The following is a 26,936-nucleotide window of genomic DNA, read 5'->3' on the forward strand; positions in this document are numbered from 1 at the left end:
TCTCGGTCTATATTCTCATAGAATAATCCACACCACTGTTTGCCAAGAGTTGGATGTTTGTGTCCCCAAGACTCATACGCTGAAGCTGTAACTCCTGATATGATGGTATTTGGCATAGTTTCTTTGGGGAAATAACTGTTGTTAGTTAGGGTTTTAGTGCTCTGAGGAGACACCATGACCAAGGCAACTCTTATAAAGGAAAGCATTTAATTGGGGCTGGATTACAGTTTCAGAGGTTTAGTCTATTATTGTCACAGCAGGAAATATGTCAGGATTCAGGCTGACATGGTCTTGGGAACAGAGCTGAGAGTTCTACATCTTCAATTGCAGGCAGGAATGAGAGACTGCACTTGAGCACAGGTGACCTCAGAGCCTGCCCCCACAGTGACACACTTCCTGCAACAAGACCACACCTCCTAATAGTGCCACTCCCTATGAGCCAAGCATTTAACAAATGATTCTAGGGGAGGGGGTTGGGAGGCAGACTTATTCAAACCACTACAAAGAGCTTTAGAGGGTAGGACCCTCATGGTGAAGCTAGCGTTCTTAAAACATACAAGTATATCGTTCTCCCCTTGAGCACGCACCTAAGAGGGACCAAGTTCAACCACAGTAAGAGGGAGATATCTTCAAGCCAAGGAGTTGTTCCTTACTAGACATGGAATCTACCAGCACCTTATTCTTGAATTTTCCACCTGAAAAACTTAAATGTCTGCTGTTGAAACTACTCCATCCATGGTATTTGTTGTATATCAGCCTCAGATATATACTAAGACACTTTTAATTTAAAAATGCAATGTTTTATAAGAAAGAAGTAAAAAATGACTCTTCATAGAATCAAAATAAAATTTCAACTTACTTTGACCACGGAAGAAACTTCCATAATTTGAAGACCTCAAAGTAAGCAACAATCCTTGTATGCTTCAAACTCCTTAATCAAAGGGTCTTAATCTGTGTTGACCATGATTGTCTGTGTTACATAACAGGCATGCCAGGTGGTGATGGGGAAACAGAAGTCATCAAGTAGCCCTTTGGTGTCATTTGTAGGGAAGTGTGAGTCCTAGTCAGTTAGCATTGATCCCACTTCACTGTAACAAGAATGCTTTTACTCTCTTCAGCATGTTCCTGGCTTTTGGAAGCTAAAAGAAAGCTGTTTTGTTTGTGAATTCCAACAGGAAAATGAAAACTCAAAACTTGTTAATGGTGTAGTTGCTCATAAGTTGCCCATGTTCCAGGAAATTCCACCAATTGTGCATGCAGACAGCCTAATTAAGCTCTGACACACACACACACACACACACACACACACACACACACACACTCATGCATGCACACACACGCACACACGCATACACTCATTCACACAGGCACACACACTCACATAGGCACACACACATGCACACACTTGCTCACACCTCTGCATACAGGTACACACTCACACGCATGCACACTCACACACACTCACACAACAAGAAAGGATGAGGAGCACTCATTGAGAAGTGGGGTGAAAGTTTCAGCAGAAGTTGTGGGGATGAGACAGAGTAACGGGGCCAAAAAAAGACTAAACTCGATGATAGACATGTAAAAATGGTCAAAGAATAAAAATAAAAGTTTGCGAGTGTGTGTATAGTTAGGGACAGTCAGGTGCACCTGTCATCCTAGCTACTCAGGTAGCTGGAGATGGAGGATCATTTGAGCCCAGAATTCAACAGAGATCCCATCTCTAAGAAGGAAAACAATAGTTTGGGGATGGTGGATGGACTGATGGAATTCTCTCTGCTGGAGCCTCAGTCTTTCAGTCAGCTGGGCAGCCAAGGACTGATCACATGCCAGGCACGGTGCTAGGCACCAGGGACACAGAGGTGGAAGAAATGGACCCTGCACTCTGGGATCTTACAATACACTCATGGCAGTACAAAACAGAAAGCTTCTAGGCAAATCGTTCTTTAGCGTCACCCCTAAGAAGTCCTGGCAGAAGCACCATGTGACACAGAGAAGACTTCAGGAGAAGAGATGAGATGTGGATAAAGAAGGTAGATGTATGCTGCAGAGAATGCACCCAGAAAAGTCTTCATCACCTGCTTCCTTAAAATCTAAGATGCTACAGCCAACGGCAAGAAGGATGATCCTGGGCAGGGTGGAACCAGTAAAGAGTTTTAAGGAGAAAAGTAGCAGAATAGGGTATGCAAGTGACCAGCTGCTGAGATGATGCTGCTGGGGTCAGACTGAGCAGTGGTACCGGCCTGGGTATGGGAAAGGAAGAAAAGGAGGTGGACATCCTAAATAGAGGTATCACCAGGACCTAGTGGGTGAGTTTCTTGGATGGGGGGAGCAGCTGATGTTAACAGCTAACACAGAGACCAGTCAGTTCTCCACATCTGCAGGTTCTGCATCCAAGACGTCACCTGACTAAGGATGCAAAAATAGCATTGTACTAATTGTGTGTGCGAGTGTGCTAAACACATACAGGCTTTTTTCTGGTTGTCACTGTCTGAACAACACAACCACTTATATAGCAATTGCATTGCAATAGGCTTAATCAGCAAGGAGAATGCGGGCAGATTGTACAGAAATCTGCCATTTTGTACAAGGGACTTGTGCATCCGTGGATTTGGGGTTGTGGGGACTGAGTAATCTTGACTGTCAATTTGACTAGACCTAGAAGAGCTTGCAGTATTTTCTAGACTAAGTTACCGGAGGTGGGAAGAGCCCCTCTAAACATAACTGGCACTGAAGCATCGCCTGAAGTCCTAGACACATGTTTTAAAAGCTAACTGAGAACTGGCATTCCAGTCTCTCTCTCTCTCTCTCTCTCTCTCTCTCTCTCTCTCTCTCTCTCTCTGAATGCCTTCTTTTTCCCTTTAATCTCTAACTCTTATGTCCTCTTCTGGGGAACTGTTGTTGGCCCATCCCTCCCCACTCCCATCCCCATACCCTATCGTCCTTCACCTGTGAAACTGTCTGCTCTCATTGACTTTGCCATTTAGGAGAGAGACCGTGTTGTCTCCTTCATCCTGGGTTTGAGCTAATAACCAGACACATGGTGTGAGCTCAGTAGCTGGAAGCATTCCAAGAAGACAGGTATTTTGCGTTGTGAACTTGTTCAGTTGGCAACGGCAAAGGAACAGGCACGTGGAAAAGTCCGGCAGACAGCTGGTAGGCAAACCCAGCTCTTGGCGCCAGAAAAGTTCCGAGTTCATCTCTAGGTGAAGGAAAATGAAGCCAAGAAGGGGAAATCATGTTCTGGGCTCCTTCTTCAAAGGTCTTTATGATGTTCATGTCATTTTGTCAGGCTGATCTCCCACTACACTCTACCCTGTAGCCACTTCCAAGCAGAGGCACTGGCCCGGATATCCATTGTCTTCTAGCCTTGGCTCAAGCCAGCCTTTCGGTTAGCATTACTCATCCTCCTGCAGATGCTTACACAGTTCATCCTTCTTCCTCTTTCTAACTATACACAACCACCGCCAGGCTTCAGAGCCAAACCTCCCGTATTTGACCTATTTGAGCTCCCCTTCATCATCATGGCTAAGTGAGTTCCCCAACCTAGCTGTGCCACCATTTCTTCAAACGAATGGTGAAGGAACACAGGACTAGTTTCTTAAGCGGTCTTTTGTGATGATTTGCTGAGGGGACTCACATCAAGGACTATCATTAATCTTTACATCCAGACGCACCCCGCATTCCTCCTAAAGTTAGAAGACTTTGTGGCCTCTAGTTTGGCCTTCCAGTAAGAGACGGAGTCTGCACGCAGAGCCACTGTCTAGCATTTAGTAAGTATAAAGCCAAGACTTCCCATATGATTGAGAGTCAAAGGCAAAACCCAGGGGAACATTGACTGACACTGAAGAGACAGGAAACAAGGACGGAGAAGGGGACATGGTCACAACAGTGCCAACTCTGACTGCGTTATCTTCCTGTTTCTGCTTGTTCTTTCTGCTCTGGCCACATTGCCTTCCTCAGTTGCCTTGAGTGTGACCATCTCATTCCTGCCATGGGACCTTCAGACACTCATGTTCATTTTATCAGCCATTTTCTTTCCCCATATGACGGTGTGCCTGGCTCCTCCTCTTCTAGCCACACAGGTTTCTGTTCAAAGCATCTCCTGGAGAGGTCGTCCCTGTGTGAAATGGCCACTATGTCACCTCTTTGATTCCCTTATTAAGCACCCTGAGATCTCAGGTTGCCACTCAAGGCTAGCCCAGCAGGTGCAAAAATGAGGGAGGCTCTTCCTGGATCAGACAGGGATGGGGCCTTGGGCTTTCTCTTGCGTGGCCATTTGTTTCTCTCCAAAACAGACTTGTCACCCGTCTTTAGCCGTGTGCATATAGTTATGTAATGAGCTAAAAGTGGTTAAGAGCCTAAACTATTTAAAGGACAAGGAAAGACGTTGTTGATGGTGAGTAGAAAGGGTTGAGCTTTTAAAAATCAAGGAAAGGCACAAACCACCCAGTTCTTAGAGCAGACGCTTACCGGAGCGTATGCTGCAATTATGTATTTACTCCCTCCCCTCTCGTTTCATATCGCCAGGATATTGAGTTTAGATGGTGGCCTAGGAGAAAAATTCATTTGACCATATAGGAAGACCAATTTCTAATGCTGTGCGGAAAGTGTGTCTCGGAAGGGAGCTAAGGGGTTTACTGGAGTCTGCTGAAATGCACGCCTCAGCTCAATTTCTCTTGAACGTAAAACATAAGACCCACGGTGCAACTGTTCATCTCTCAGCAACCCCAGTGCTAAAGAGAGGATTCAAGCATTTAGTAGATCAGTCGAGTGAATATAAAAATTGGATCCTCTAACGTCTAGGCAAAAAATAATAATAATAATTGCTTCAGACTATCCTACTCCAACCCATCTCCAGTAAGAACTGAAGTGAAGCGTTTTAGGAGCAGTGAGATTGTCTAGGAAATGATGTGTGTGGGGACCCAAGCCTCACCAGATACATCAGATAGATATCTCCATAGCATCCCACGAAGGGAGAACAAACTGAATGTGCTCGGTTGTTTTCCTCTAACCGGTGTAGTAAGCTGAAAACTCTGACGGACCGTCCCTGTGGACCTAAGAATTAATGCAAACTCAGTAGCTACCTGCGTTCGTATGTCAGAAGTCGGGGAAGAAGGAAAATATTCAAAATAGTACGAACTCTAACTGATAACTGTATTTAAGTTCGTTTCTCCTCCTTTGAAGTATCTAAAGAAGAACTTAGGCAATTCTTAAGTGCCCCCCCCCAAATTAATCAGCTCCCCATTTCCTTTGATTACTGAATATACTTCCTTTTCAATATGATTTCTCTTAAGACTTCATTTTCCCACGTGGGCACCCAGCAAATCTCTAGAGTTTCTAAAAGTTTATAAAACCACTTATGTTTAAAAAAAAAATTGGACATCAGATCCTTTGACAGAAAAGGGTAAATTTAGTGGGGTTTCAGCAATCAAACACATCTAAAACACCATCAGAATATTGAATTATCGACCACGTAGGAAAGAGGAAATTGTATGTCAGATGTGTGAGGAATATGAACAACCACATCCCAGAAAAGAGAAAAAATGCTTTGAATGGAAAAAAAGAACAAACATAGGCCACTGTGTGGCCTTTATAATCGATTCGGTGTGTTAGTGGGTCCCAAGAATCGATTGTAAATGCCTCGAGATGCCCACCCAAATCATCAGAAAGAGAGGGACCTCACTCCTTTAACCTTGGGAAAAGGATCAGGGGACATCAGAGGCCTGGTCACCAAAACCTCAACACCCTGGAGCACCCACTGCCCTCCCAGCAACCGCAGACTTCCAGACGTCCCTGCAGAACACTCCCCAAGATTGCTCACACCTTCCCCTTAAAACTCAAAATCTAGATCTTATCACAGCTGACTGCAAGCTGGGGAAGGCCCGACAGACTGCTTGCTTGCAATAGCCCACGCTCAGCAGCCTTTCTGATAAAGGACTAGAGAGAATTGCTTTTTTCCCCCACACAAGCAGGAATGTTGATAAGAAGCTAGCTGTCCTGCTGGGGTTGCTTGCTGAATCTCAAACCACCACTGCCTTCAGAACTGTGCAACACCCTACATGACTATAGGCTTATAAGTACTCAGAGACATGTTCTTGAACCAAGAAACCCGGGTGAGGGAATCATGCCTCGGATGGCCTCGGAACTTTTACTGCCAATATGACTTCCCTTTCACATTAAAACAGAAAAATACTCGGTGCATATTATTTTAACTTCACGGCATCTGTCAGGGATGTTCTCGCCTCACTTTTTACAGATGGAGACATGCTGGAGCAGAAAAGTTTAAATAACTTGCCCAAGGTCAGACAGGGACAAGACAGCCTCTGAGTAAAGGCACGTTTCACACAAGTCCAAGGCTCACAGACTCTAAACAGAAGCTGACACCCTGTATCCCTTGTGAGAACTCCAGAGCTTGTGGAATTTTTCTAGAGTCCCGAACCCCCCCCCCAATGTGAGCCTTTTGGGGTCCCCAGGACCCTACTGGCAGAAACCCCTTTCCCAGTTCCCAAGCATTCTCCCCGTGCATCTCTTAGCCCCAGGATTTGGTTCCCTCCCCGGCAGCCCCGCAAACATAGCGGAACCCCGAAGTTTCCCAGGGTGCCGGCTCCGGCTCGCCCTCCCCGCCCGACTCGCCCGCCCGTGCCAGCCGTACCGTAGGCGGTGAGGGAAGCCATCCTGGCTCGCGTGCGGCGCAAGCTGGCCAGCGCATCGGCGAGAGCGGCCGCCTGAGCGCCGCGCCCCTGGACGGCGAGCCCCCGGCCCGGAGAGTGCATGCGCTCGGCTCCCACGGCGCGGGGCCAGGCTCCGGAGCATGCCCAGTCAGCCCGCCGCGATCCGGAGAGGTGCAGGAGCCTCGGCTTGGGGTTCGGCGGCGAGGGCGTGGGGAGCGGGCACGCTCCGGGGGGCCGCCCGCCGGGACGCAAGCGCGACGGAGCAGAGAGGAGGGCGGGGGCCCTTGGGACCCAGCAGGGTGCGAGCCAAATGCTGCTTCCCTGACCTGACCCTGGGCGGATGGGGATGGTCCCAGGGATGAGGGACAAGCTTGGGAGTCCCAGGAGGATCTGCAATCTCTCTGACTAAGCCTCAGGCTCTCTTGGCGACTTCGACTGGAGAGCGCGACCCAGACCACGCAGGGGGTGGGTCCGACTGTCTCTGACACTCCGGCAACATGCCCAGTCCAGGGAACAGGCTTGGAAAGGGTTGGCTTGGTCTCCAAGGCCAAAGCCCCAGGGGAGAGTGGCAACCTTGACTGGAGGACTTTTAGTGTAGGGGTTGACCATCGAGCTCTCTAATTCTGACCACACTAGTTCCCATTCCAGCACATCATCCTATTAGCTTTAGGGGGGCTTTGGAAGCTGTTAGCAACTTTCTGTCCCATTCTTGACTACTCTGCCCTTGACTTTTGGTGGGGCTAGAACAGAATTCCAACTGAGTAATGGACCCCTCTTTGCAAACCCACTCATCCTGTTTAGAAAACGCTGGGTTTGGAAACATCTGCTTTGGGACAGTGGATGAAAGGGTGCTGAGAAGCCAGTGACAGCTATGGGCAGCCGATCCTGAGAGAAGGAAAGGCGACTCAATGGCCCCAGGGGTCAGGTGCCCTGGAGGCTTTGCAATTCCCAATGGTACAGTCTTGTGGACAGTGATCCCATCTTTGACATTGTGGACCCAGGTCGATGGTAACAGTGGTGACCTCGATTTTAAAAGTACCCAGCCCCTAATGAATCTGGATAGAAGAGACGTGACCAAGGCCACTCCTTCATGCCTGGTAATGTGCCATCTCATGTGTCGACACACAAGGAAGAGAAATTTGGCAGGGCAAGACCTGCCGGCACCTTTTCGAGATGCTTGGCAGCCGGCAACCTCAGCTGTCAGCCTGACTGCCTAACCCAGCCTACCAAATTCTACTTCTCTTTGGGCTAATGGCTGACAGCAGCAAGGTGCAGCAGGTAATCAGTGAGCCAGGTTCTAGAGAACTCTGGTGCTCACACTTCCTCCTTTTGGGAAAAAGGAGACCAAGACCAGAGGAGGGGCAGGTGAAGCTTTTTTCAGCATAGCAGCTGGGTGGCACTTCTCCAGAAGCCCTCTCAGAGCTTTACTCTCCGCAAAGTTGGTATTTCCCTGCCCAGCGCACGGGACTGTCGTGGGGATCCGGTGGGCTCTGCCCCTACTCCTAGTTAAGTGTTGCTTCCCCATCTGGGTCTCTTTGCCTTCGCTCTGCTCATCTCTGCTTAAGGGTGAACCTGAGGCCCCGTCCATCCATCTAGCCTTCAGCGGGTCTTCGTAGACCGGGTGGATCTGCCTCCACTTTGGCCTCAGAGGGCTCACTATTCCACCTCACTCTGCCCATCCTCGCCCAGCATTTCCCAGCCTCCCTGGCTGGCTGAGCGCTCATCTTTCTTTCTTCTCTCTCCTGGTTGCCTTCCTTAAACCCGAAGTCGCCTCTGCCTCCCCTTGATGCTCCCAAGGCCATGTAGTCTTGGCTCTGACCTCTAAGTTCTTCCTCCTCCCGCCACTGTTCCAACTTAGGTAGAGACATGAGGAACGACAATCGTGAGTTACAAATTGCTCTTTAATTCTTCTTGACAGCTCTTTCTAATTAGCAAGAGCTAAAAGATAGTGTCTAATTAATTATTACCTCTCTTAAGGCTATGTAGGTGAACTTGAGTCCAGGCAGAGCAAGTCCTTCAAATATTCAGACCCTCTGGCAGAATTACAGTTGTGAATAAATACTGTGCCTTTTTTTGAGGAACCCATGGCAAATAGACCTCATTCTTTGTCACCTTGGCAGGGAACTTGTCAGCTGTGCTCATGTCCTGTGCTGTGGCTGAGGTCTTGAAGCAGCCTACCTGGGTGCCCCGTGTGCAGCAGGAAGAGGGCTCTGCGGCTGCCTCCCACCCTTGTGGAACACAGCAAATGAAGGATGGTGATGCAACCCCATGAAGTAGTCACAGAGCCTCCCTGGGGTAGCGAATGGTTCTCTCTGCGGGATGAACACAGGTCTTCACAGTCAGTGACATTTGAAAGACCGGTCTAGGATTTTGTCAGCTGCCAATAACGTGTCTTAAAGATAAGCCTGCCCGTCAACCCGTATGATTTATTCATTTGCCCTGTTTTCAGGGATAAAATATCAACTACTGTAACCTTGATGAAGGCTGTGTTCTAAATCTCTCCAGGAAAAATGGTTGATTTGTTTTGTTTTGTTTTTTTCCCCATGATGGATTGAAGCAAACTAGTTCCCCTCTCTATTGTATCTTATAAATGACATATATGTCTCTCGCCTGATTCCAGGTATTACAATCAATGGCTGTAATTTAACGTTTTATATTCAGAATAATCTGGATGGAGTTCGTTTATCTCTTCATTTTATATTCATACTTTTGAACAGCATCATCACAAATATCCACCCCTGTGTGAAAAAAAAATCATGCTTTTAAAAAGCCATTTTACATTCCTTAGACTGTTATTTTAAAAATGCTGTCTTTCTAATCCATTTCTCTTTATTTTACCCACAGTGCTTTGCACAGACCTCTGGGCACTGCAACGCAGCAAGTGCTAATCACTGAGTCCCAGAAGGCAGAACCGAGGGGGATGTAGAAGTGACCACAGGGTCTGGGTCACTCAAGTACATAATGAAAAGGAGCCTTTAGTCACCTTGGGTGGAAACCCGACCTCTCACTCCTGTTTTCCTATACAATGGAACTGATAGAATTGACTTCAAGGCAGACACGTGATGCGCACCCATAACCCCAGTGTCCTGAAGGCGGATAGAGCCAAATGGGATAGATACAGAGAGGTCCTCCCCCCCAAAAATATCACTAACCAAAAAGACGTTTCCATACTGGTTAACGCCGTCATTACCACACCCAGCATCCCCTGGAAGAACTCAGAGACCGCCAACCAATTAGTCTTTTCTGTCTACTCCTGACATAATACTGAACACTGCACCACTGCACCGGGCACCACAAACCAAAAGCTTTTGCTGGTGACTTGTCGGCTTTAACCCTTTCACTGCTAGGCTGTGGGGGAGGTTCGGGAGATCTGAGATGCCAGGCATTATTTTTAGGTAGCTCTGAAAATTTATCCTCAAAGCATGAAAAATGCATTGACAAAAAACAATTTTTTACAAAGCTAAGCACGAAGCCTTTGAACCGAAGGTTTGCAGTTCCCTTGCCCGACAGTCTGTGTTACTGGATGTTCTCTGTGGGTTCTCTGAGCTCTGAATAATAGTACTTAACTTTAGTGGTTCTGGCTTACTGCATGATGAGGCAGTGGCTTTGCTCAGGGTGTGTTAGATGACAGGCAGCTGTGGCTCTGTCTTCCAGTGCTCGCTGTCTGCTGCCCTCCCCGGTGTCCATCTCTACTGTCAAAGCAGGGTGGGCTGACCTCTCTCACCAGGTATCAGCTTAGTGTAGACCAGTATTATATTTTCCCGAAGATGGCACTGTGTGTATGCACAAATATATCTTAGATGCTGGACCACGTGATTACTAGAAAGCAACAAATGCATATAAATGTCCCCCAACAATTTGGAGTTTTCTTCTTTACCTTTGTTCAGTATTTAAGTTTTTCAAGAAAAGCATAGGTGGAGGAAGTGGTGAAATTATATTTTAATTTTCTTTAAAAGGCCACTAGTCTTTAAGCAGATTCTGGGAGCCAACAATTTATAAACATAATAGTAGACATACCGGCGAAAGTGGGAATTATATGAGTAATGCAAAAGTACACTTGCCAAACCTTTACCCTTGGCAGGCACACGATCAGTTGTAAATAATGTCTGAGATACACAAATGATGTACAAACTACATATTTCCATTGTGCTCAGACAAAGGATGCAAGATGTCGCACGTTTGAGAAAAAGCGCGGAGAGATACTCGCTCAACCCCAGCAGTTTTACCTGGGCTCTGAAGATGGATAATTTTTGCAGAATCAGGGTCCAAAAGTTCACAGTGCAGGCGTCTTCCGAGGAAGCTCCTGAGGCCTGCCCTATTTTATATTGCACACCTCAGGACTAAAGGGTCTATTTATATTCTGCTTCAACTCCTGACAGAGTTCGAGCATTTAAAATATATGTACACTTCGTGAATTTAGAGACAACAAGTTTCAGTAAAATTTCAACGCCCCACCCCCCAAACAGATTCCAGTACTTTCTCCTAAATATGATTCACTGCTTCAGGGGAAATGAAGCAGTTTCGTAAGAAATCTGTTGCATTCTGTAATTGCAGGTAAATCACATTGCTGTGACATTGTTACACCAGATACAATTCCTCCATCACTAAAATATGTGATGTCTAAGTTTTAACCTAGAAAATACCGTGGATGTTTAAAGAGAGCGAGAACTAAGAACGCCCATTGAGATTTGCTGTGATGTACTTGGTCTTTAATAAGTTACCTAACACCCACAACATCCATCAGTCCTCTAATTCTTCCTGTGATGGAAAAGAAAATGGGCCCAAGACACAACACCAGCTTTATCCTTAGGTTTGTCTCCTACACAAAATATGACCGGTTGCCTGCACAATATGTTTTCTTTACTATTTTAGTGCTAGAAACCTAGTTACATCCAGCATACGATGGTGCTCAAGCTAAATTCTTAAGTTCTCAGCTTCTTGTCATAGTCAAGAGATTCAAACATGGGGTCTGCTTACAATGACGGCTGCCTGTGTACTGTCCCCCCCCCCAGAGGTCAATATTCCAATGGCAATTAGAACCTTTAGAGTCACATGGGGCCCCATGTGAGAAAGACTCAAAGAATTTCAGGAATATAAATGTGGGTGTTATCAACTTGATAAACTCATACCGGCAAGCATCTGCTTCTAGGTTCTGTTTAATTTTGTATGAGGGAAGCAAACTGTGTAAGCCACTGGAGTTGTGTATTTTGTGGCCCTCGACTAACAGCTGCTCTAATGTTATTCTGTCTCACCCGGTCTTTTGTGTAATCAGGTGGAGAGGAAATCCTTTCTCTGATCCCCGATGGAGGTCAAGAACTGGATTCCTAACGCATTAATTAGAACAGCTGTGCCTGCACCGGTCTACTAATGAGCCCGCCCCACAAGAATTTTCGCTGCTGCCAACTGTTAAATCAGCACTTCAATAAATAATTATTTATATTATTCTGAAGCTGCTCGGTCCCCTGAATTCAAGGGCTCGAACATGCCCGAAATTATCATCTTTTGGAGGTAAGCTTTGTGGGTGATCGATTTCCTGGACTCTGTGTTGCTACCATAACACCACCACGAGTATTAAGGACAAATTGGCTGTGAAGGATTATTTCGCGTGGATGGAAGTGCTCTGGGATGGATTATTCCAGATGAATAAGGGGAGGTACAGTTGGTTGTAAAGGTCTACACTCACAGGATGGGTATATATTGAGCACAAGATGTGATTTCTTCAAGGATGAGCTGCGTAATTGAAGAGTAATGCTGTCTCTTCTACTGGTGCTGAAACTAAAGCCAGAGGCAGCGGTGTGCTCGCGGCGCTTAGGTAGCTGAGACAGGGGGACCACAATGTTCAAGGGACAGCCAGGACTAATGAGATCCTATTAGAAGGGGAACCGAAAGGGTGGCACAATGGGTGCCATCAACTGGGAAGCGAAGGGTGAAACAAAGGGCGCCATCAACTCCGACGGACTTTCACTGCGTACTTGCTCCATGCTAGGAAAAGCATTCTAGATTCATCTGTGTCATTTCACTTCCACAGCAGTTATTATCAGCAGCTCCAGCTAGCTGCAGGGACAGGAACTTGGAGGGACAATACAATCTGCCTACGTCGTCTACCCAGCAAGAAGCCTAGCGAATCCTGCCAGATGCCAGAGGGCCCGTGATCTCAGCAAATTCCGGAGTCCCATCCACCTCGCCCACTGTCTCCCAGTATTTCCAAGCATGCTGGTCTCTCTAGCAACCAGCCTTTTAGAATGCACTGGTTGAAAACACACTGATAAAATGTACTGTGTATTCGCCAGTGTTCTTAAATGACTTCTGCATTGTATTTATCGTCCATATCCATTTGGGAAGTTGCAGTCTGTATACCGGTGAGACCAAGGCTCCAAAGGCGGGGACAACTCTTTGAAATATTTTATTGCTCTCCCTCTTGTGGAAGTTGTATCGATTCTGATCCCCTAAGTAGCAGATGCCATGACCGGATTAGACATGGGGGAAATTTCTGTAAAGGATGAGTGAGGTGCAGATAGGAACGAACTGGGTGAGACGGGATTGGAGTGAGGTGGGAGGAGATTCATTCAGGTCATCGCGCTGATTGGAAAACCTTGAGAAAGGTGGGGACGGGATTGGATAGAAAGAATGTCAGATGGGAGCACACTTTTGAGAAAATCCTGGACAGTTGATGAGGTGTCCCTGAACCAAATCTGCCCTTCGGAGGAATTCCCATCGAACTGGCTGGTGACCAGGCCATACTCAGTCACTGGGCATGAGTTGTCAATCAGCCATCCGTCTGAAAGAGATAGAGTGGTACATCACTAACGTAGTCCCCAAATTAGGAATCCTGGATGTGATTAGCTTCATTTCAGGACTACTAATCCCCATCATTAGGAGGGAAGGGCTCAAGCATTTGTCTGAGTTAAATTCACCTTCAAATTGAGGCACGTTGGACACACATTTAAGCTCTCGTAGATTTCCCCTCCTCCTACTGTTGGGATGATAATTGCACCTATCTCTTAGAGAAAACATGTAAAAAAAAATGGCCACCTCAGTATCTGAAACATACTAATCACTCAAAAATGGTGATGATTATTAATTGCAATCTAGCATTTTCCCATTAGTGACAGATTAATTAAAAGTCGCTTTCTACCCAAGTTAACCTCTACGCTCATTCCAAAGTTATTCAGCTCCCAGGGAATCATTCCTAAATGACAACCACATGCTTGCCAAGCTTCTCTACTGGTTAATAATATTGTCACTCTTACAAATATTTCAGATCAGCTGGCCTCTGCGCACAGAAGAGGCCAGTGCACGGCAAGGAAGCAATTGAAAGACTGCTAGAACAACTTATTCAACAAAGATACAGAATCAAATCATTTAGTGCTCCAACATTAATTCAGTTAAGTTTTATGCCTGATAAAAATAAAACTGATATTTAAAAAGTCCAATTTAGAGTCTTTAAATATTTACTAAAATGGGAGAGAACAAATCAATGTTGCATCACCAAGGTCAGGAGGGACCATGCTTGTTCTTGAAGAGCCTCCAAGACTCCAAGAGCTCATCTTTGGCTTTCCAGAGAGCATCCTGAAAGGCAACAGGGAGAGACCATGGAGAAGCTAAGGCCAGGAAGGTTCTGGAATGCTGTGTCACAGCTAGAAATGGGGCCTTCATCAAAGACCATGAGTTCTTGTGCCTTGATTTTGTTTGATTGTTTTGAGGGGTTTTTTTTGTTGTTGTTGTTGTTGTTGTTTTTTGTTTCTTCCTCCTTGGCTAAAGATGTCTCTCCTCTCTACCGTTTAAAACTGAGAAATGGCTGGATGTGATGGGTTATACCTGGAGCTCCAGCCAACACCTCAGGGAGGGTGCTGAGATGGGAGGATTAGACATAAGGTTGAAGGTCTGCCTAGGTGGCATAGTGACTTCCAGCCCAGTCTGGACTGCAAAGTGAGACACTGTCTTAACAATAATAAATAAATAAATAAATAAATAAATAAATACTTAAATACAGATATACATACATATATAAAACTGAAGAAAAAAAGTAAACACATAAAGAATATTCCAGCATAACTATGTGAATGTAGCAGACACTACACTTAAAAAATGGTTATGATGACAGAGCAGAAAACAGTAATGAAGAATTGTGCACATGAGTTTTGGGAAGAACCATTAGGAGAACACTAGATTTCTGTTCAGTGTTTCTATAAAGTACTCTAAAGAGTAAAGTCCCCTAATTAAAATATTTTTTAAAATCATACTTAGTGAAAGAAACTGGACACAAAAGACCAGAGGTAAGAGTCTGTGTATTAATGTGTGAATGTCCCCAAAGACAAAGACATAAGTAAATATTTAAGAAGTACCCAGGGGTGGCAGGGCCTGGGGGAAGGAAAGTGAAGGAATGGCCGCTGACAGCGAAGGCTGTCTTAGGAGACGGTGACTATGCTTAGGTGATGTTTATACAACATCTGACTAGCATTATAACCACAGAAATGCACATCTTTGCATTTCGTGTTTTATAAGCTACATTTCAAACAAATTAAAAACCCAATAATGAAAACCAAGAGTATGCACTTGGCATAATAAAGGTCACATCTTCTTAGACTTATCTGATACACTAGACTGGAGGATAGGGGTGTACGGGAGGAAGGGGACCAGCAAACATATTGTACTCTCCTGCCTTGTAAATCTGTCTACCCCCAACTCGTGATTCCAGCCACTCACACAGATCTCAACCCTTCCACACTGCTGAGAGAAATCTGTGATTCTCTAAGTCAAAGAGTGTCTTCTGCATACTTGCATTTCTCCTGATTTTAGATGTATGGACCAACAACATTTGTCTGTGATCTCCTTGCTCCTGTTTGCTCCCCTTCCTAACCGTACTGTCTACTGTACTGCACTCATTGCTTCCCCTCTATCTATTTAGATGAATAGATGATAGATAGATAGATAGATAGATAGATAATAGATGAATATAGATAGATGATTGATAGGTAGATGATAGATAGATAGATAGATAGATAGATAGATAGATAATAGATGAATATAGATAGATGATTGATAGGTAGATGATAGATAGATGATAGATAATAGATGAATATAGATAGATGATTGATAGATAGATAATAGGTAGGCAGACAGATGATAGATAATAGGTGATTGATAAATAATAGATAAATGATAGAGAGATAGAGATAGATGATTGATAGATAATAGAAGATAGGTAGAGAGACAGGTGATAAATAAATGATAGGTAGATGATAGAAAGAAAGATAGATGACAGATGGTAGATAGATAGGTAGATAGATAGATAGATAGATAGATAGATAGATAGATAGATAGATAGATTATACATAGATACTTCTCTGGCTAGGTCCTTTTAATCATCTGTTCTTCCTCCACTCAATCACCTATCTGTCTGTCTATCTATCTATCTATCTATCTATCTGTTTATTACTTCTTTCAGGACTCTCTACCACATTGAAAGCAAAGAGCTTATTTCTCCACCAAAATCCAAAACAAAAACAGACTCTAGCTCCCTCAAGGAAAAGACCCACAATTAGATCCTAGCTTTTATGATTGGGAACCAGAGTGTCTTCACTTTGTAGTATTTCTGGTTTCTACTTTATAAAGGGGAGTGGTGTGACTGTTGCACAGAGTCATGCATGGCTGGGTGGCCCACAGACATACTGTTTTCATACCCTGATAATGCCTACGTATAGAACACAGTTACTTCACTGCCATGCAGATGGAGACAAATGGATCAAATGTCTTGTTTTCTTCCATGAAGTTCACCTTATTTATTTTTATTAACAAATACTTATACAACATAAAAAAAAGTTTTCTAACCCAAGATGCCTCCCCTACAACTTCACCAAATAGAGGGAAGGAGATAGATTATTTGATAACTAAATTATTGTTTTTAGGTACAAATGAACATTCGTAAGTAGATATACATCAGTGACGACTTAAATATGGTATCAATTAATTTAGTAATATCCATTCTTGGAACAAACTAGCCTGGATGGGAGCTTTGTCCTCTGAGGAAGGAGAGAACTGATCTAGAGCTCGTCCTCTGGGGTCTATGAGAAAGCTCCACTCTTGTGACTTCAACACCCCTCTGTCTGCTTGTAGACTAGCCCTTCTCCCAAGAGCTCATTCAAGTGCTACCTTGTCTGGAAGAAGTGTCCCCTTATGCTCCACTCTGGTGTTGTCAATCTGCCCACCCATAGCACCCTGTGCACAGCTGGACTATGCAGTTTTCACTGCATTCATTGCGTATTGGATTATACTTTCAAACACTGTGTTGTAATATGACTGGTTCTCTTACCTTTCTCCCTGAACCCGCTCTGCATCTCTTTCAGCATCATTTTGCTCTGAATTTCCGGGTCAAGGCAGAATGTCTGACTCACAGTAGGGTCTGGTGAATGGTTGTTGTATAAATGTTAAGGAGTGATCAGACTGTATCGCTGCCTGGGACGCTGGAAGAGGAACTGGATTTGCCTCCCACATGAAACTACTAGAAAACTGAAAATAAAACCTAGCCCTTACAAATGTTGGAAACAGGGGACAATAAATGTTGTACCTGCATATCAGAAAGCAAAGCACATGGAGCCTAGCTTTCTCCTACAGGACCCTCACTGTGGGGTTGGCTGATATCAACTATCTCGACTGTGACACCTAATGTGTGCCCTCTCTAACAAACCTTAAGATGAGCCTTGGGAAAAAAACCAACACCTGACTTTTGAGTCAAACAACCATCTATCAGAACAAAGCCTATGTTCTTGATATAAAACATAACATTAAGGCCAGGGAGTGGTGGCTCATGCCTTTCATCCCAGCACTTAGGAGGCATGAGCAGGTGGCTCTGTGTGAGTTCAAGGCCAGCCTGGTCTACAGAATGAGTTCCAGGACACTCAGGGCAACACAAAGAAACCCTGTCTCAAACAACAACAAAAACCATAATGTCAAAAATCCAGTCAAAACTAATTTGGGGCCATGAGATTGCTCAGCAAGTAAAGGTATTTGCAGTTAAGCTTGACCCAAGTTCAGTCCCCAAATGATGACGGAGGAAGAGAACTGAGTCTAAAGTTGTCCTCCGACTTCCACATGCACACCACAAATGTGCGTGCCCAAATATATCAAACCTTCAATAAAAACACATAAAACATTTAAAAACTTATCTGACATGAGGCCAGGCTCAGTTACAAATGTCTGTAGTTCCATGGACTCATGGGGCTTAGGCAAGAGAGTGGTAAATTCCAGGTAAATATTATATATATATATATATATATATATATATATATATATATATATATAATATATATGCACACACACACATACACACACACACATACACACACATATATTATAAAGAAAGCTGGTATAGATCTACAGACATCTATCAAATTAGACTTCAGGACAAGAAATATACTAGAGAGGAGAAAAATGTTAAGAAGCTGCTTCATCAAGAAAGCATAATAGGACTGGCAAGATGGTTCAGCAGTTAAGAGAACTAGCTGCTCTTTCAGAGTTCAATTTCCAGCATCCACATGGTTGCTCCCAATCATCTACAGTGGGATCTGGTGCAGGTGTACATGCACATAGAGCACTCATACATTAAATAAATAAATCTAAAAAAAAGGGAAAAAAGAAAAGATAATAATTCTCAGTATGTATGCACTTAAAACAGAGTTTCAAAATATTTGAAGCCAAAAGCTAAAAGTATAAAATTCCTAAAATATCTACTGACAGCTAATATTTATTAAATATAATAGAATAAACACAAATTATAAAAAAATAAGGGCAAACCATGCTTTGTTAAAATGAAAATCACTTTGGAACGCTAACCCAGTGAAAACCCACAATGAAAGAGGAGAAAGTGTCTGCAGTGTGTGTGTGTGATAAAATACTTGAATCAAGACTGTACGTAAAGAACTCTCCCTATAAAACAACCCAGTTTTTCAATGGCCACGACGAATATGAGCAGGTGGTTTTACAGAAAGGACCTGTGTGGGTGACCAATCAGCGCTTGGAATATGTCGAAATGCATCAGCTACCACAGAAATGCAAATTAAGAAACCATTAGAAAACCTGGCATTCGAAGGCTAACTTGCCAAGGGTTGAAGTGGGTTTGGATGATACGGTTCTCATGGGAAATGACTCCCACAAGTCATGTCACTGAACACTTCTACCCCGACAGATGGCACTGTTTTTGGAGAATTCTGAACATTTTAGTAAAAATGTAGTAATAAAAAGTATAGCCTATGTGGAAATAGCTTACTTGGGGCACACCGGTAGGAGCTATGACTTATCCGGTCTCTGTCCACACTCTATTTATCACCGAGGGAAGGTGCTCCTGTCTTGCTCCTCTCACCTCCTAGATGATCGACTCAAACACCCACAGCCAGACAACCAAGAACTGAACCATTTGAAACCATGAACCGAAACAAACCTGTCCTTCGGGTTGCTCATTTGTGTCAGATATGCGGACGCAGCAGCGAGAAAGGCTAGCTAATGCTCTGGACACCCATTCGGTAGTTATTCTGACCCAAATGTTTATAGCAACTTCCCTCATGATAGATCCAAACCGTGAACAAGTCCAACGTCAATCAAGGAATGTGTACAGTAACCAACTGTGATATGTCGATCAGTTAAATGAAAGGAACCAACTGGTGCCACAAGCAAATCGCAGACCATCACGTAGAGCAAAAGAAGCCCAAGGGAGTGTGAAACAGTGCGTGGTTCCAGTCAGTGAACCTTGAAGGGAAGTTTGAGCTCATCTAAGGTGACTGAACACGGATCAGCAGTTACCTGATCCCTGGGATGGGAAGAGACAAAAGGGGAAATTCAGGAGACTGAAGAAACCTCCTGCCCTCGAGTAATGGCGGCAGAATCAGTGTAGATAATTGTGAACGCCTTCCAAACGCATGCATTTCACTGTTTACAATTCGTGTCTCCATCAGGTTGATTTCTGACAATACGGCCTCCTGTGAACTCTTCATCTCTGATGATCTGCGTTCTGTAACTTACTTTTAAACAGTTTCTGTTGGAATACCAAGGTCTAGCATGGTTCATTATCTAATTGGCCCCTAATTTCCTATGGTAGCAATGTGCCATCATTTCTGACATGACTTTTAGTTGGGGAATATCCTACCACTAGTGGTAAGAAGTGATTTTGCACCCACTGCATGAATCTAGAGTCATCCAGCCCCTCCATTTCCAACCCAGCATGCATTTTCAGTGCAACCACACTCAGGCAGTTCCTAGCTTAAAGAGGGGAAGTTTTTTTTTCCTTCTAACTTCCTTGCCTGTGAATAAATGACTTAGGGATAACAGGTACAGCACTCTCTCTCCTAACTTGTTCTAAAGCATTGGTTCTCAGCCTTCCTAATGTTGTGACCCTTTAAGGCAATTCCTCAAGATGTGGTGACCCCAAGCTATAAAACTATTTTCATTGCTTCTTTGTAACTGTAATTTTGCTACTGTTCTGAATCATAATGCGAATATCTCTGTTTTCCGATGGGTGGTCTTAGTCAAGCCCTGTGAAAGAGTCATTTTAGCCTCCCTCTGCCTACATGGTCATGCCTCACAGGTCAAGAGCCCCTAGTCTAGGTTTTAGGTGTTCGTTTGTTTGTTTGTTTGTTTCAGGTAAATGAGGAGGCTGGTGAGCTTGTTTCTGTCCTCCAGGTTTTATCCTTCAATTTCCTTGGCCAACTTCACTTGTAGATGAGCTGCATTCATTTTTCTCCCTTACGAAGATCATGCTGACAGAGTGACAGCCTGACTTCTGGCAGAGGACTTTTAACTCCATCAAAGACCAGTACGATCTTTATTTTTCTAAAACTCACACTCTGGGTCAGCCATGCACGGAACTAAGAACTCTGCTGAGCAGTAATTCCAATAATCTGAGCACCCCTCTCAAGTTTAGAGGTCGTATTTGCTCAGTGGAAGGCTCTTGGGAGGAGGGGAATCTCATGGAGTTGGAAGCTGTTGTGAAACTTGGAGAATGCTCATGTTATTTTCTGCATAAGAAGAAAAAAGTAAAAACAGAAGACTGGAAGACAAAAGCCTACAAAACCCGAGTGCAGAGACCCACGCTGTAGTGTTTTGTAGACATCCCTGTAGCTCCATGACTTCTCAGTGGTGGCCTAGGGAGTGGCACTATTAGAAGGTGTGGCCTTGTTGGAGTAGGTGTGTCACTGTAGGCATGGACTTTAATACCCTCGTCCTAACTGCCTGGAAGCCAGTCTTCTATAGTTTGACTTCAGATGAAGATGTAGAACTCTCAGCTCCTCCTGCACCATGCCGGCCTGGATGCTGCCATGCTCCTATCTTGACTTGGAGTGAACCTCTGAACCAGTAAACCAGCCCCAATTAAATGTTGTCCTTCCAAGACTTGCCTTGGTCATGGTGTCTGTTCACAGCAGCAAAACCCTAAGACATTCTCTCCACTCCAATACTCATTTTAAGCAAACGATGAGCAGTAAGCTATCTGAGTCCTGTGGCAACTTTCATTATTAGATGCTTATAACGTTGTTACAGACCCACCTTCAGGCAGCCAGCATTGCTAATCTTCTACTCAGAGCATTCCGCTCAAGGTCCCTAACAGCATCAGACAAGACACTCCATGCGTATAATTGCAGCTACATCCTTATTTTCCGGATTAAGGAGAAGATATTTCAGGTTGTTTCATTTCAACAACACTGTTCTTATCTTTTCTGAGCTTTTCAAAAGCTTTTAGGGATCAAATAGGACACACTGTGGGTGTCTTTTCTTACTTGAAAGTTACTAACAGAACTTTATGACTTTTAGAATACGAGTTAAAGACTCACTTGACCCGAACAGTAGGAGTAGTCGGCTCACAGAAAGATACCCCGAGATCTCTAAATATATGGCTAACAGTCAATTCCACTCTTCAGAATTAAAATAAACAAAAACTACAACAAGGGCAGACATCGCTGTCTGTTGCTTTTCGCCACTTGCTGCAGAACTGGTCAACCCCACCGTGTACTTCAACATCACGGCTGATGGAGAGCCCTTGGGCCACGTCTCCTTCGAGCTGTTTGCAGACAACGTTCCAAAGACAGCAGAAAACTTTCATGCTCTGAGCACTGGGGAGAAAGGATTTGGCTATAAGGCTTCCTCCTTTCACAGAATTATTCCAGGATTCATGTGTCAGGGTGGTAACGTCACATGCCATAATGGCGCTGGCGGCAGGTCCATCTACAGAGAGAAATTTGAGGGTGAGGACGTCATCCTGAAGCATACAGGTCCTGGCATCTTGTCCATGGCAAATGATGAACCTAACACAAGTGGTTCCCAGTTTTTTATCTGCACTGCCAAGACTGAGTGGCTCGGTGGCAAGGGTGTGGTCTTTGAGAAGGCGAAAGACGGCATGAACATTGTGGAAGCCATGGAGCGTTTTGGGTCCCGGAATGGCAAGACCAGCAAGCAGATCACCATTTCCGGCTGTGGACAATGCTAATTTCTTTTGACTTGCATTTTACCCATCAAACCATCAAGTCCTTCTGAAGCCCACCCTATCAGCTCGCAATACCCTGTAATCTCTGCTCTCACTGAAGTTCTTTGGGTTCCGTATTTTCCTCATTCCCCTTCAAGTCTAGCCGGATTGCCAAGTTAAGTTTATGATTATGAATAAAAACTAAATAAGATAAAAAGACCTACAAGGAGATAGGATACAGCCCAGCACTTAGGAGCATGGTCTGCTCTTCCACAGGATTCAGGTTCCATTCCCAGTAGCCACCTGGTGTTTCATAACGGTCCACAACTCCAATCTCAGGGGACTTAATACCCTCTTCTAGCTTCTGTGGGCACTAGGCACACGCATGGTTCACAGATACACATGCAAACAAAACACCCATATGCATAAAATAAAAATGTTAAATTAATAAAGAAAACATTACAATGAAATACCATTACTTCTCTGCCCCAACCCAGTCCCATTCAGAAGTTTGAGGATTCACTGTGGTAAGGTTGTGTATATGGGCGAGGGGAGGTACTTTCATATGTGGTTAGCAGAAGAGTGAAGCTGGATTCGGGCCTGGGACAGAGGCATACAAAGATGGGACACGGACATCTTTGTCAGACAGCAAGGAAGTGCTCAGGGACTAGGGGACAAAAAGCAGCTGACAATCAGCAGTACCTCTCAGAAGAAAGGAGAAAGGGGAGGAAGGACCTTTCATACTACGAGAGGTAGGGGTGGGAAGAAGATAGTCTTTTTTTTTTTGCCTTTGTTATATTGATTAAATCATCATTGAGAGTAAAACCACTAGATAAAAAGTTATTAATAAAAGACATTCTCAGAACCCTACAGTGTCACCCCACAGGTTAATTGGTACACATGAGCTAGAACAGAACACCTCTGGCTCATGACCCCATTGGGGGTCAAATGATCTTTTCACAGGGGTCCCTTGTGACCATCAGAAAACACAGATATTTACATTACAATTTCTAACAGTAGCAAAGTTATAGTTATGAAGTAGCAATGGAAATAATTTTATGGTTGGGGTCACCACACCATGAGGAACTGTATTAAAGGGTCCTGGCATTAGGAAGGTTGAGAACCTCTGGGCTAGAATGTCATCTCCCTAGCTTTGGCTGTATGTAAGCTCTTTGGTATCATCCTCTAAAATACAGATTCTGATGGATCAGGTTTGGGCTGAAGCCTGGCACCACACCCATCTTCCTTTCTGACCAGGGATTGAAGATTCCTTACCCCATCACTGCTTTCTGTCTCATTCTTTTTTTTTTTTTTTTTTTTTTTGGTTCTTTTTTTCGGAGCTGGGGACCGAACCCAGGGCCTTGCGCTTCCTAGGTAAGCGCTCTACCACTGAGCTAAATCCCCAGCCTCTTTCTGTCTCATTCTTAAGTACAGTATACCCTTTTTCCAGTTTACATACTGAACTTTTTATTGAGCCATTTTACTTATTTTTGCTAATTGAAATTCATCTCATCAACACTTCAATATTTTTGCACAAGATGCGCTAGACCCAGATTAGAAATAGTAATTTCAACTCTCTTCACATATGTGTTCATTTATATGGCAAGGGGTTTTCTGGAGAAGACCAGAGGTTTTGTTTTGTTTTCTAAGGTAAACTAAGTGACCAGCAATAAAAGACGGGCATGGTCACATTTCCAAGTGTAAGAAGTGCCGGTGGGAAACAAAGAACCACTATTAAGTCCAGCCTTTTAACTTTCTGAACAGCAGGGACAGTTTTCAGAGTCCCATCAGAAGCTAATAAACCTACTGCCCAGAAAACTGAGCAGAGTAACACAGTCCTCTCCAGTCAGGAGTCTGCAAGCTCTCAAAACTGGTCCATAGTCTAATGATATGCAAATGCTGTGCCACTGCGAATAAGAACATTGTGGGGTTGGAGGGCAAGACCCTTAGCCTCCAATGCCTCCAGGTAAGACATTTACAGTTCTAAAGTTGGAGAAGAAAACTGGAATCTGCTTGGAGAGTGTGGTTTTGCTCCTTCAACCTGGGGAACAATAAAACGAATCCAAAGTAGGCATTCTGGATCAAAGACTACTGTATCTTAGCTTGGTGGAGATGCATTTAGGGGGCATAAAAAGAGGTGAGTAACATAGCCAAACCAAGGTATCGTTCCATGCACTGCAGACAGTGGGGATGGGGCCTCTATGGAGAGGATTCTGGGCCAGGGCTGATTGCCTTATATTGATCAAGGATGTGTGGAAACCATCTCGAAGTTCTTTAAGGTGAGACTCGAGATTCAACAAAATAGAAGAGTGTCTTTGGCTCAGAAATCTGTATAGTTAACAAAATGATCTCATGGGAGTAAATAAGCCTGCTGTGTTGATTATGGTTGTACCACAAACTCACCTTCTAAAGACTACCAAAAGTTCCCAGCCCTCCCTCCTAAATATGAGGTAAGTAAGAGAAGGCTCTCAGGGCTTGTCCACTGTGTGCCCTGTTGCCCTTGTCACCACAGAATTAAAGAGCCTTTGTCTTCCTCCCCAGGAAATGCTCAAATTACCACTCTCATTGAACTCTGTGTCTGTAATCCATTGATGCGTACAGGAAAGACCGTGTCCTTTGATTTCCCCTGCAAGATGATGATGGTGGATATGTGACAACAGAGCATGTCCTCTTCAAACCAAGCACCTAAGCCTCCTTCCTGCAGAAGGACATTCCCTTGGCTCCAGCGCTGGCATTCCCGGCATTTGACGTGCAGGAAGCATATTTGAAACCATTGGCCAGAAGAGCCACTTGCAACTTGCGGTCGCTCTGAAAACTGATCCGCTAAAGAGAAATTGGGAAAGTGACAACACTTCCTGTGTTGACATCCCTCAGAGGCAGTGGGTAAAGCCAATACTCTTTAATCACTTTATGCCTAAGATCATGTGAGAGCGAGAGACGTTCTGCTCCCACATGTTGCCATCGTAATTGGTGCCATGAAACCTGGGTATTAGGAATGACAACTGGAGATATCCTGCTACTTCTGGGATTAGGCTCAGCTAAGAATATTGCCTGGCTATTGTGGAACTGTCTCATTATAGTCACACATAAGACCCAACTGACTCTTCAGGAGTTTTGCAAGCAAGTTTCTGAATTGGCCTGAGGTTGTCTTGATGGAGATATTTGCAACAAGAAAACTGACAACTGCTGAAATCAGAGATCTTCCTTCAAACCCAAGCTAGTTAAATATTTTACCAGCTACTATACAATAGTGTTAACATAATTGTAGCATAATGGTTAAGCACATGGGGATTAAGATCTGTATGATTTGAACTAGAGTACCACCAGGCTTTCTTCTACTTGTCTTTAATTTTCCAAAAGTAAAAGTGAAACTTAAAAAAAACAAAAACAACAAAAAACCCTGAACAACACTCACTTCCCATTTCTCCTGTTTCCATCTGGAGAACTCTCATCAGAATAACATTCCTAGCTTTTCCACAATCCTCAGAAGATGGGACTTATGAGGCTACCAAATTTAGAAGCTCCATTGGCTAGTTTTATGTCAACTGGTGACACAAGCTAGGGTCATTTTGAAGAGAGAATCTCGACTGAGAAAACGCCCTCACCAGACTGGTCTATGGGCAGACCTGTGCATTTTCTTGATTGATTATTGAAGTGGCTGGGTTGGTAGTCCTGAGTACTGTAAGAAGACAGTCCGAGCAAAGCCCAGGCGTTCCTCCATAGCCTCAGCATGGAGCTCCTGCCTCCAGGTTCCTACCCTAGTAAGTACCTGCCCTGACTTCCCTCAGCAATGAAGTGCGACATGAAAGCCGTAAACTGAAATAGACCCTTTACTCTCTGTGGTGGTTTGGATATGTTTAACCCACAGGAAGTGACACTATTTGGAGGCGTGACCTCGTTGGAGTAGGTGTGGCTTTGTTGGAGGAAGTGCATCACTGTGGGGCGGGACTTTGAGGTCCTAAGCTTATGCTCCATCATAACAGGAGAGATCCTCCTCCTGGCTGCCTGCAGATAAGAGTCTCTCCCTGGCTGCCTTTGGATCAAGATGTAGAACTCTTGACTCTTCTAGCACCATGTCTGCCTGCATGCTGCAATGCTTCCCACCATGGTGATAATGGACTGAACCTCTGAAATTGTAAGCCAGCCCCAGTTAAATGCTGTTCTTTATAGGAGTTGCCTTGGTCGTGGTGTCTTAACTAAGACATTCGCCGAGTTGCTTTTGGTCATGGTGTTTTGTCACATCCATAGAAACTCTAACCAAGCTAGGAGGTTAGCATGAGAGACAGTTATCTCAGCACAAAACTGGCATTACTTTTCCCTTTCTCTTTTAAGGACATTTTCTGTAAACGCCACTTAGCACCAAGAGTTTGTATCCCGATGGTCAGAACTTAACCATATGGCTACAGCAGCCCCAAAGGTAGCTGGGAGCTTTTCATTCTATCCATTCACAGACCCAGATGAAAAGCCATTTATTTTAGTGAGGAAGAAATGAATGGTGTAGTACAATGAATGAGAACAAATAGTGTCTGTTATGGTACATAAACATTGGACACAAAGCTATACTGAAACCAGGCATCCATTGGAAATAAAGCCACAGTTATTTTCTTATCAAAAGCATCCAACTTGCTCTGGACCTCTGTATGCCAAAATAATCCTTTGGCTAAGGGATTTTATTACTGCTTTCTGAAGCTCTCTGGTTGAATTCCAAGCGCTCACTTAGAAAGAAAAAAATAAACAAAAAGAAAGAAAAAAGTAAATGTATTAGCACTCATGATTCTTGGGTGTACTAGGCCTAACAGGAAGCAGGGAAGGACATT

At 44.2% G+C, this 26,936-nt stretch overlaps 2 protein-coding genes across 5 annotated transcripts in view; one reads left to right on the forward strand and one right to left on the reverse strand.

Moving 5' to 3' along the window:
- The window catches only part of Ano4 (anoctamin 4), a 409,423-nt gene extending 402,383 nt beyond the window's left edge, over window positions 1-7,040 (reverse strand). For 2 of the 4 annotated variants that reach the window (XM_063263196.1, XM_017594726.3), the window contains exon 1: window positions 6,656-7,034. In XM_063263196.1, coding sequence (XP_063119266.1) covers window positions 6,656-6,776 — 121 coding nt within the window. In that variant the 5' untranslated portion in view covers window positions 6,777-7,034. Of the gene's footprint in view, window positions 1-6,655 lie in introns of all 4 variants that reach the window. The other 2 variants (XM_039078690.2, XM_039078688.2) reach the window with 2 other exon arrangements.
- Window positions 7,041-12,156: 5,116 nt separating this feature from the next.
- On the forward strand, window positions 12,157-22,143 carry LOC100909955 (peptidyl-prolyl cis-trans isomerase A-like). Its single transcript, XM_039080416.1, has 2 exons — window positions 12,157-12,182; window positions 21,606-22,143. Exons 1-2 carry the CDS (start codon window positions 12,157-12,159, stop codon window positions 22,141-22,143), a joined length of 564 nt encoding a protein of 187 aa, XP_038936344.1.
- The last annotated feature ends 4,793 nt before the right edge of the window (window positions 22,144-26,936 follow it).

The sequence above is a fragment of the Rattus norvegicus genome, chromosome 7 (genome assembly GCF_036323735.1).
Source record: "Rattus norvegicus strain BN/NHsdMcwi chromosome 7, GRCr8, whole genome shotgun sequence".
NCBI classification, from domain to species: domain Eukaryota; kingdom Metazoa; phylum Chordata; class Mammalia; order Rodentia; family Muridae; genus Rattus; species Rattus norvegicus.

Coding starts and splice junctions, on each gene's coding strand:
- LOC100909955 (XM_039080416.1), top strand. CDS start 12,157: ATGCCCGAAATTATCATCTTTTGGAG. Junction 12,183..21,605: donor GAAATTATCATCTTTTGGAG/GTAAGCTTTGTG, acceptor AACTACAACAAG/GGCAGACATCGCTGTCTGTT.